General features: G+C 33.6%; 1 protein-coding gene across 1 annotated transcript; it reads left to right on the top strand.

Annotated features, from left to right (window-relative positions):
- The first annotated feature begins 8,364 nt into the window (after positions 1-8,364).
- Positions 8,365-11,308, top strand: LOC145037472 (calcium-dependent protein kinase 34-like). The gene is made up of 8 exons (XM_078986134.1): positions 8,365-9,158; positions 9,359-9,502; positions 9,707-9,859; positions 9,955-10,070; positions 10,202-10,369; positions 10,445-10,572; positions 10,658-10,757; positions 10,851-11,308. Exons 1-8 carry the CDS (start codon positions 8,492-8,494, stop codon positions 10,959-10,961), a joined length of 1,587 nt encoding a protein of 528 aa, XP_078842260.1. The 5' UTR covers positions 8,365-8,491; the 3' UTR covers positions 10,962-11,308.
- The last annotated feature ends 641 nt before the right edge of the window (positions 11,309-11,949 follow it).

The raw sequence follows: 11,949 nt of genomic DNA, 5'->3' as shown, positions 1-11,949 counted from the left end.
TGAAATTATTTCTAAAATGATAGACAGTTTTGTAAAAATCGACATAAATTGTATAAAAACCGTATAAATGTGTGCGGGTAGTCATTAGAAAGGTACAAACCTGAACTATTTTCATATTGAATAGTTTTGAAAAAATATTAGGTTTAAGATGGTTAAAACAGTGCGTGAATTGACCATAAATTTTTTGTTGAAAGTTGATATTTAAGTTTAGATTATGTTTTTGTATTGTAACTTGTATTCCCCCCCCCCCCCCCCCCTCTAAAACTTGAAGAAAACATGAAAAAGTAGGGCTCACCTTGTTGATTTCGTTGGTTTAAGGAAGGAAGTGAAGAATATTTTGTGCCTAGCCTTGCACAACTTGAAGAATACTAAAAAATGGATGATGTTCTAAGGATCTTACACATGAAAAATAGGTGTGTAAGTGGAGTGATCTTAACACAAACATGTAATAGAACCGTTTGAGTTTCACAAGGTACTTACCAAGATGCCTAGGACCGATTTTTGTGGTGATGAAGCTCGAGTTTTTGAGAGCAGAGATGGGAGGAAGTTCTTAAGAGCAAAGTACGGGAAAATGAAATTGTGAGGTGTGTGTGTGTGTGTGTGTGTGTGAGTTTGACCATAACATAAGAGGGGGGGGGGGGAGAGAGTTGAATTTGTTAATGGTTGATGTGAAGCTTGCTTGGAAACATGTTGGTCCATAACATTGTTATTTGGGGGTTAAAAATGAGGTGTTAACTTTTTTTGCAAATTCTTTTTCTTTTTTCTTTTGTTTTTTGTTTTGTTTAATACCAACCAAAAACCATACGGTTTTCGGCCCCTTATGGCTCTTCAAAGGGGTTTTTGGTTTTTGGGTGGCCGAAAACACCCTATCTTCTAAAAGGGTTTGCGGTTTTCAAGAATGTGGGGGCTTTATAGCTTAATTTGGCCCACTAAACGGGTTTTCAGTCCAATAAGGCCCAAAGAAAAGGATTTTTGGCCTAGGGTGTTTGCGCCAAGAATTCTTGGGTCAAGGCCCAAAATTGATTAGGCTTAGCTATTGGATCAGGTTTTGGGCTTGCATGAGGTTATTACTACTTGATTCATATGTATTCATATAACATTGTTGTTTTGGACTTCAATAGATAGTGAAATAAGGTTACATAGAGTGAATTGCTTTGTACATGAATCACAATCTCAACCCTAAATTTCCTAGTTGTGACACCCGACATGGTTAGTATTCCAACCGGATGATTGATTGGACCAACATGCTTATGATATGAGGGTATTCCATCCTAAGGATAATTGGGCCCATCATAGACATGCCTAGTATTCCAGCCCGAGGCTGGTTGGGCTAGGCATGAATATTTGAGTATGCTTGTTTGTATATGTTATCTATTTGTGTGGTGGTATTTTGGGGGGACTCACTAAGCTTCGTGCTTATAGTTTTGGTTTATGGTTTCAGGTACTTCAATGGACCGCGGCAAGGCGAAAGCGTGACTGTATACATCCTTGGTTTTCGACTAATTTGATCTTGGGAGACTTTGATTTTAAATAATGTTTTGAAAACAACAGTTTCGTAACACTTCTATTAGTAAAAAGGGTTGTTTTGAAAAGTTTTAAATTTGTTAGAATTTTTTGGATGTAACAAATGTCTCGTCAGTTTTTCTTTCATTCTCCTTTCACTACTAGAAATATGGGTTTTAGCGACGGATGAATCCATCGCTATTCCGTCACTAAAGGTCTTTTGCGACGGATCTGTGACAAACTTACTCCATAGCCAAACATAAGGTGGCTAATATCTTAGCGAGAGATTTAGCGACAGACATGATTTTCCTTGCGACAACTTTAGCGATGGAATATCCATCGCACATTGCTCCCTTAATACCGTTATTTTAGGACATCAGCCACAAAAATAAATAAATATTTCGTCGCTAATCCCTTGCAAACCTCTATATTTGTCTTTTTATATTCTGTCGCTAATCCCTAGCAAACCTCAATACCTGTCTTTTTATATTCCGTTGATGATCCCTAGCAAAATTTAGATGTGATTTTTTTTTTGTTTCCGTCGCTGATCTCTCACAAATATATAATATTAATTTGTTTATTACAAATCTATAACAAAAAAATATTAAAAACATCAAATAATTATACAATCCAAAACCAAACACTAATATTAAAATACCAAAATCAATTATCAAATTTTACCAAAACGTCCAAAAACATCAAATATCAATGTTTTACCAAAAGGATCAAAATCATCAAATATCAAAAGTTTAATATTGAGTGATATTTTATTTCCAAGTATAATGTGCCATAATTCTCAATTTCGTCTCATATTTTGCATTTCCACATACATCTTGCATCCAAAAGAAGGATCATAATGGAATTGGATTACGATCATCCCATGGAATTAGGCTAACAAAGTTCTACTTACTTTTTCCTGCCATGGAAGGAGATATGGTGTTTGTTGGAAGCTAAACTAAATGCAGGACTAGATTGGAATTGGATTATGATTCCGACCAAAAAATATATGAAAAAACATGTTGGTGAAAGAAAATACCGTGTTTGCATATTGGTCTTCTGAAATTTCTCGTTTAGGGTTTGATCTACCATACCAAAACTAATAGCACAATAAGCATTTATAAAAATGGATGCATAATTTTAAATTAGGAAGAAAATTACATAACTAACCTTCATGGTCTCTAATGACATTGGCCCTTTTTTGATCGCATGCAACCAACCTTATCAATAACTCTGAACAAATATGAAAGTAAAAGTAGTAAAAAGAACAATTTACCTTAGTATCTTTTGTGTAAAATCATTTTCAGGATTTGCACAACTTGCCCATCTTTGATTCCATAGTTGCAGATTTCCTATCATTCTGCCCAAAAAAAATTATCAACAAGATAAAACTGGTAAAAAAAATAAAATATATATTGAATGAGAATGAGCACAACAGACCGAAGAGCCCCTAGACATGAATTTAATCATGTAAGAATAAACAATGGTATAATTGTCTTTTGCAAAGTATTAGTTAGAATGACTTCAAGGACATTCAACAGGAAAGACTAAGGGCTGTTTATTAAGAATAAAACTAATCTTTCATGTGATATGGAAGATGGACAAAATTTGAGAGCTTTTGGTTTAAAAGAATGTAATATGTTTTATTGGACTATTTTACCCCTCCTAGTCCTACCAATAGCATGTGCATGGTACATGACTAAGATTCTGTTTCATTTAATTCACCCTTAAAGATGAGATTTTAAACTTACCGTTTCATGAATGGAACCATATGCTTTGAAACAGCCAGTGACCTTAAACAACAAAGAAAATGCAACCAGGTTATGTAAGAGAACATAAAGAGTAAGGGTATAATAGGAAGAAAAAAATGGTGCAGTTACCCTAAAGTAGATGAGATCCATTCCCTGAATGTCCTTGCATTCAGTATAGTCTCAGCTGTAGTAAAAGTCTTGGAGACTACAACAACTGCACTGGTAGAAGAAAATAACATTAATTATGTAAAAAGAAATGATGTTTGAAATAAAATGAATTACAAAGGAAAATATAAACCTAAAGTTGTCTTGGGATCCAAGCCTGTAATATTTTTTGCAACATCAACTAGATCAATATTTAGCGAGACTGGAGAAAATACACAGATTGGAGGTTAAAAAAAGATATTGTAAAATCATTGCCTAATTACAAGCATCTCAATCATAAATTTATAACAAATTTCATGATTTTGTAAGGCTTTGTGAACTTTATTACAAAATATGTATACTTACAAGCGAAGTTGGCAGTTTTATCATAATAAGATTTATTTTATTTTATTTTATAATGCAACACAATATAACAAGAAGATTAATTCAGAATAAGAAAATGGAGTTGAAGAAACTGACCAGTTTGAAGAACAGTGTGCACAAACAATGGACCAAGAAAGCTTCCACCAATACCAATAGCAATCACATTTGTAAGTGGTTTCCCTGTGGCTCCAACCTAACAAGGATTTCTTATTAATCAACAAAAGAGAATTATATAATTAATAAAGAAAGATTAGTATTTAAGAAATCTCTGATTATTCCTCCGAGTCATAATATGAGGTGATACCTATAAAGAGAACAACAACTATTACCATCAAGAATATAATGCATTTGGAAATAGGAATCCAATTCATTTATTTCTTTACACTTTTTAAATTCTAGATATAAAAAACATCAAAAAATGTGTGAACTTATCACATGAGGCAGTCAAATGATTCAGCAATCCACGTGGAGCGCCATCTGGCGTGTCAATAGGGCATACGAAACCCCATGACGTGTACATAAGTAGAGAAAAAAGATCATATAGAGAAAGTAAGAAATATATATATATATATATATATATATATATATATATATATAAAGAAAATAAAAAAGATTTAGATTTAAAATACATACTCTGGCAACAATTTAGATCAACAATGTTTTAACATCTACTGAAATAATTAAACCTAAAAAAACAAAAACAAGAATTTAGATCAACAATGTTTTAACATCTAGAGTTTGAGTAAATTATAGAGTGACATGGAATGGAACATACAACTTCCAAACTCGCTTTTAGCAGCCATTCTTGAAGCTTTTCCTGAAAATGAGCAGGAAAAGATTGTCTACTCTTCCATGTTTTCAAAATGTATATATGCTTAAAATAAATGTAGTTGATTTTTACCTTAACATATATTGTAACCAAGTGACCTGGCAGAAGAACTTCCTGAGTTTGCAATGAATCAGGGTTGTCTGGTATAGAGATCTGATAAATAAAAGAGAAAAGCTTCTACACCATGAAGCTGGCAACCAAAAAAAAACACATGCCAACACTTTCAAAGCAAAGAAATCCAAAATTCTCACCATATAAAGTGAATAATCGATGAAATGAGAATGGCTCACATTAGCAGATTAAATTTATCATGATTGTATCAAGATGAACCAATATTAATTCTCTTAAAACAACATCAACAACCTACAAAACGAAAGATTTAAAAAAAAAACAACAAAAAAAAAAAACAAAATTTAAAAAAGAGAAAGTAAGATTGCAAAACTGATAAAATATGTAAAGATTTATATACACTTGCATCAAAGTGACTTTCATTCTCCATACCATCCATACAAGGTTTGAAATACTCTCATAAATAAAAATGAGAAAAGAAAAAAAAAAAGGTGATAACAGATTATAATTAATTACCAACAATCTTTCCATCACTGTTTATAGTTGTGTCTTTGAAGCACGAAGAGCTACATAAAGCACATACCTGTTCTTTGTGTTGTTTATCTGAAGTATCACATTTGTATCAAAAGAGTGAAATAGTGAATCTCCAAGTTACTTCCAAATAAATTTATAGGTTTACTTACATGCTAAAGTTATTTATTGGACTATTTTACCCCTCCTAGTCCTACCAAAAGCTTAGAGTTGGTAATGATTTTCAATTTGTCATCCTGTGTACCCTAATTTTTTCAAGATGTATTTTTAATCTTCACCTATAGTAAGTTGATTTACCTGCAATCGAATGCAAAGAACCAGAGTAAATCAACGGAAATTTGCAGATGTCCATGCTGGATTTAACAATCCATAAATCTAAAATTAAACACAACACAATGACCAAACTTAATTCAAAACTATAGTTTTTCTAAAATTTACGACTAATTTGGGAAATTAGCTAAGATTAGGATCAATGTTCGATTTAGGATTAGTAATAGAGAAAACAAAAACCTAGAGAAGTGCGTATGGAACTGGTTGTTTGAAATTCATAGCAACCTAACATTGAGGATTGATGCTTGTATCGTTTTTGGAACCTTCAAACATTTTGGAGTTGCCGATTTCAGTTGTTTGCTGCTACCCACCGTTCTTGCTTTCGTTGTGCGTTTTCGATTTCTTGCTTTTGTTGTGCGTTTTCGTTTTACTAACTTTTGTAATTACTAAAAGTTTTCAAAGTATTCCAGACCACCAACAGAACTGCTACCGCTACCCTATCAGGTGATCGACACCGCTGGTGATCGACGCTACTGTTGCTGCTGAGTAGTTGTACGATCTAAATCAACAGTATATGATGAACCAATAGATCGAAAGGCGTTAGATAGGAATTAAGTGGTGAGTTAACAAGGAAGGGAGACGGACCGAGAGGAAAGCCAACAAGGATGTGATTTCTGATTAGGTTTTCCTTTCAGAGGCTTCAAAGAGGAGCGATGTAGATTGACTATGGTGGATGCGATTTCCGGGGCGGATGAGTGACTTGATGGTTATTTAGGGATTTGGGAGGAAATTGTTTGCCTTGTGAAGAATTTAGAGGGAATAAGAATAAAACTAGGGAACAAGAAAAGAAATAAAAGTGGGGAATGATAAAAAGGAGGCATAGATCTTTTGCGAGGGACAAGAAAAAAAAAGGCTTCTAATTTTTGCAATCGGTCGTTGTTCCCTGGCTGGGAGGTTTTACTTCCCGACAGTTAAGCGAGGGAGGGTTTTTTGTCGATAAAATCTTAGATAATCTGTCATTGATCCCTCAGTAATACCTTTCTAAAATACTACAATTTTTTTTATCGAAACATTTGTGGGTTCCGTCGCTGATCCCTCAGTAAACTGTTACTAAATAGCTACAGAAAGAATCCATCGCAAAGAAATTATCACCTTTCACTTTTATTTTTATTAAATAAAAATAATTGATTTAAATATTTCTAATTAAAAAAATCAAGTATAATTTATTAAAAATGATTAATAAATATAAAAATTAATTAAAATTAAAATACTTTATTACCTAAAAAATTACATAAAAAGGATACATAAAAAACATTCAAGATTTTAAAACAAAATACTTATAATAATAAATAAAATAAAAAACACAATATTGTATAAATACAACCTAGATTTATCTGAATCCTCATCTGAGTCCTCGACGAATATATCTGAATCTCCATCTAGTTCGTTAAATAAATCATCATGCTAATACTTTGTTTGGGGCTGTATGTGGTCCCTATAAACATGCTCCACCAAATCCGTATGCAGGGAATGATGAATGTTGCGATAATGTATTTCTTTTCTATTTGCCATATACTATTGCGTACCGACTACTCCTTCGATGTATGATAAAACTTCGTTTTCGTTGTATCGATACATCTCTTTTTCTTCGTCTTCAAGAATCATATTATGGAATATGATGCACGCGTACATTATGTGTTGCAAGCTTTTCAATTCAAATGATCGTGCCTTGACTGTTAGTTCTTAATGATGCCTCTTGAGCACGCGTACATTATGTGTTGCAAGCTTTTCAATTCAAATGATCGTGCCTTGACTGTTAGTTCTTAATGATGCCTCTTGAGTACACCAAATGTTCGCTTAACGTCCTTCCTATCTGATTCTTCTACATGGTTACATTTTTTTTCTTTTTTCGTGGTTCGGGCATGTGAACTATTTCACTAAAACATATAATGTATAATATATCCCGTTAGTAAGAAAGTATTCAAGGTTATATACTATCTCATTTGCTTGAAAATGTACAAATGCTTTTTTATATGTATAAATATGTATATATCCATGTGCTTATTTAATAATATTAATAATAATGAATTTTAAAAATAATATATTTATTTATATTTTTAAGTAAAATTATAATACTAATAATAAAAATAAAAAATAAATGTTTTGCAGAAAAGTCTCAATATTTTTGGTGAGTTACGAAATAATCCTAAATTAATTTGTTATCGGTTAAACTCGGAGAAAAAGATCTGAATACACAACATTTTTATAGGTTTTTTAGATTTAAATATATATATATATATATATATATATATATATATATATATATATATATATATATATATATATATATATATATATATATAATTTGAAACTATTTTTATAAGTTTACTCAATATTTCAAAATATTAGGTTTTCTAAGTTGTTATGTTAGATAATCTTTATTACTTGAATTACTCCAACAAAGTGCTATGGATTGGCTGTAAAAATGGAAAATCATAACTCTGTATTTGAAAATTTATTTAACTACTGAAAGCATAAACATTAACTCGTGATTGTAAAATAAATAATTAGATATAGTTTTATAATCTTCTTACCGCATGATTAAATACTACACATTGTTAAAGCCTCTCTCTCTCTCTCTCTCTCTCTTCCGAATTTGTGGTTGTCGAGCACAAACTTCACCATTGACTTAACTGTATAATCTGAGGATTATTTGTTTGTAATCTACCATTCGACCTGTGAATAAATGAAAATGAGAAAATCTATAAACCATTCCCATCCCTATAATCCCTCCCCATCATTCCCTCCAAAAATCATCTCGTTTCCACACCGCTATCATCCCTTTTGCAATCTGTCATGACCTTTCTCTCTCCTTCTCTTCTCTTGATCTCTTTCCATCTCTGTGTTTCACTGACTCTCTCTCTCTCTCTAAACCTTTCTTTTCTTCAACCTCCCAAAACCCTATTTTCCTCTCTGTTCTCGTCGTCTCCAGGTAACACCCTCCGATCGTGTAATGGGGAACTGTTGTTCCCAAAAAGAACCTCCAACTGAAGATGGGCACCCAAAAACCGAGGATAATAATGAAGAAAGATCCGGAAACGATCCAACAAGAGCAACACCTCAAAGCGCATCTCCATCTCCAACCAAAAAATCCGGCAAGCCATCCCCTATTGGCACCGTCTTGGGACGCCCAATGGAAGATGTCCGGACAGGCTACACCATCGGCAAAGAGCTCGGTCGGGGCCAGTTTGGTGTCACCCATTTGTGCACGAATAAACAGACAGGAGAACAATTTGCATGCAAGACGATAGCCAAACGAAAACTTGTAAATAAGGAAGATATGGAGGATGTTAGGAGGGAAGTACAGATTATGCATCATTTGAGCGGGCAGAATAATATTGTAGATCTTAAAGGGGCATTTGAAGACAAACACTCGGTGCATTTGGTGATGGAATTGTGCGCTGGTGGAGAGTTATTTGATCGGATTATCGCCAAGGGTCATTATACCGAGAGGGGTGCTGCATCGTTGCTAAGGACAATTGTTCAAATCGTTCATACTTGTCATTCTATGGGTGTTATCCATAGAGATCTAAAGCCTGAAAACTTTCTTCTTTTAAGTAAAGATGAAAAAGCTCCCCTCAAGGCTACAGATTTCGGTCTATCAGTGTTCTATAAACAAGGTTATACATATCTCCATTATATTCTATACATATGTTTTATATTTTCCATGCACGAAATGGAATTCACAAAGAGATGACAATTTCAGAAGCAGTTTAAGCAAAACTAATTTGTCCCTGTTCCCAGATGCATGGAATGACAACCAAAACACTAAATATACGTAACATGCATGATATGAATTAATCTTAACGATTTAATGCAGGCGAGGTATTTAGTGATATCGTTGGAAGTGCGTATTATATCGCACCCGAAGTCTTGAAAAGAAAATACGGGCCAGAAGTTGATATCTGGAGCATCGGTGTCATGTTATATATTCTTCTATGTGGAGTTCCTCCTTTCTGGGCAGGTATGATTAATTGATTAAGGTACATATTATCTATAATTTTTTAAGCAATTATGATAGAGATTTCTTATATCAGCAAACAAATAACCATGCATCGATATCGATGAAATTAACAAATTATATGTTACAGAATGTGAGCATTGGTTTTAAATTGATAACAAAAAAACTAGCTACAACAATTAAACTGAAGAAACATTTATGTCACAGAATCCGAGCATGGAATATTTAATGCAATCTTACGTGGGCAAGTCGATTTTTCAAGTGATCCTTGGCCTACGATATCTCCACAGGCCAAGGACCTAGTTAGGAAGATGTTAAATTCCGATCCAAAGCAGCGGTTGACTGCACATCAAGTTCTTTGTAAGTAATAAAAGACGTAAATCTATCAATATTGTGTAATGAGAATCTATCAATATCATGATAGATGAAATATATCTTGCGACTTTTTTCTTCAGCTCATCCATGGATTAAAGAAGATGGCGAAGCACCAGATAAGCCGCTTGACAACGCTGTTATGGGTAGACTAAAACAATTTAGAGCAATGAACAAGTTCAAGAAAGTCGCTCTTCGGGTACTTATTACTAATTACTCCATCTAATACGTCATTATGTTTCAAAATCAAAGAAATTTTCAATGTTTTGAAGCTATAAAAGCAAAGCGACAAAGGGGTATATGATTTTGTGATTGTTCTTGGATGAATAGGTTATTGCTGGATGCCTCTCTGAAGAAGAAATCATGGGACTGAAGGAAATGTTCAAAGGCATGGATACTGATAACAATGGAACAATAACACTCGAGGAGCTAAAGCACGGACTTTCCAAGCAAGGGACAAAGCTAACAGAAACCGAAGTCAAACAATTGATGGAAGCAGTAAGATAATCGAACCAAATTTACTTGATTATTCGAGTTCTTATTTGAACAAAAAAATTGATCAAAATAAAACAGGCTGATGCAGATGGGAATGGAACAATAGATTATGACGAGTTCATAACAGCAACAATGCATATGAACAGAATGGATAGAGAAGAACATCTCTACACTGCATTCCAATACTTCGATAAAGATAACAGCGGGTAACTAAGTAAACCTAGAATCCACTATCTAAACAAAATAGATAATTAATTACTTGTAATATTTGACTGTTTTCTTTGATGTCAGTTACATAACTATTGAAGAACTGGAGCAAGCAATCCGAGAATATGGTATAAGCGACGGAAGAGATATAAAAGAAATAGTATCCGAGATTGATAGTGATAACGTAAGTAGCCAAATAATATAAGAACAAAAAAAAAAATTCTTTACGATGACATCAGCATGCATGAGGCAAGTGAATTGACCATAAATTTTGCAGGATGGTCGAATCAACTATGATGAGTTTGTGGCAATGATGAAAAAAGGCAACAAAGAAACTAGTGTACATCCAACAAAGAGGCGAAGAGATTCGTTTGTTCCAGCATTCTGAGTTGGCTCATTGCTTGCATGCGTGGGAGTACATATAGCAGTTTAGCATCTTTCAAAGGTGAGAAGGCTCTTCATAACATTACTTGGAATTTGCTGCAAAGTACATGTCCCCTCTGCTGAAGTGTGGATAATGACGAAATAGGTTTTGATCTCCAGAGAATAAACCACTGGTGGGGATATGGGTTTGTGGTAACATATTCAGCGGGTATATTAGCCATGTGTATACTTGTAATACTAAGAGGCAACAAGTAACATTTGATGGGATCTAGTTGGGTGTTTAGACACATACCCAAGTAGCTAATTCCAATCATGTTTATAGACTAATATCTAACTTATTTGTGTTTTTAGTCTTTGGTGGATTCTGTTTCTCAGATACAAATCAAATTCATTGCACTACTACTGGCTAACTGAAGCCAGATAGTATGAGATTAGTAAATGGATGAATTGTTTCCAGATAATGAGAATTGACCAAATTGATTATATGTAAATAAGTAATAACCAAAATAAATTGACCAATTGATTTCTGGATGAATCATACAAGATTTATGTAACAAAGAGATTTTTTATTTTTAAAAATAGATTAACCGGTAAAAAATTTTGCTTAAAAACAATATATGACATCATTTGTTTAAAACCTTATTGTTATTAGATTCAATTACAAAAATGTGGAAACAATATCTTCGATACGAGTGTACAGTCCCGTGGAGCTCTTCTTACGAACAACCTACAAAATATTTAATTCAAAACTGTAAGCATAAAGTTTATTCAGTATACAACATTTTTCATCATATATACAATGCATACAAGCAAAGTCCTCGGCCCTAGCATCGAATAACCAAATCTCCTATCCACATACCTAAATCATACATAATAGGCCCAACCCAACTCACATAATGGACCCCACCCAAGAGTATACGGGTCAGCCCAACTCACATAATAGGCCTCGCCCAAACCGTATAACAAGCCCGGCCCACTGCATAATGGACCCC

Source organism: Lactuca saligna, chromosome 3, assembly GCF_052625555.1.
Source record: "Lactuca saligna cultivar CGN05327 chromosome 3, ASM5262555v1, whole genome shotgun sequence".
NCBI classification, from domain to species: domain Eukaryota; kingdom Viridiplantae; phylum Streptophyta; class Magnoliopsida; order Asterales; family Asteraceae; genus Lactuca; species Lactuca saligna.
Note: the sequence above shows the minus strand (reverse complement) of the source record. Positions and strands in the feature narration are given on the sequence as shown.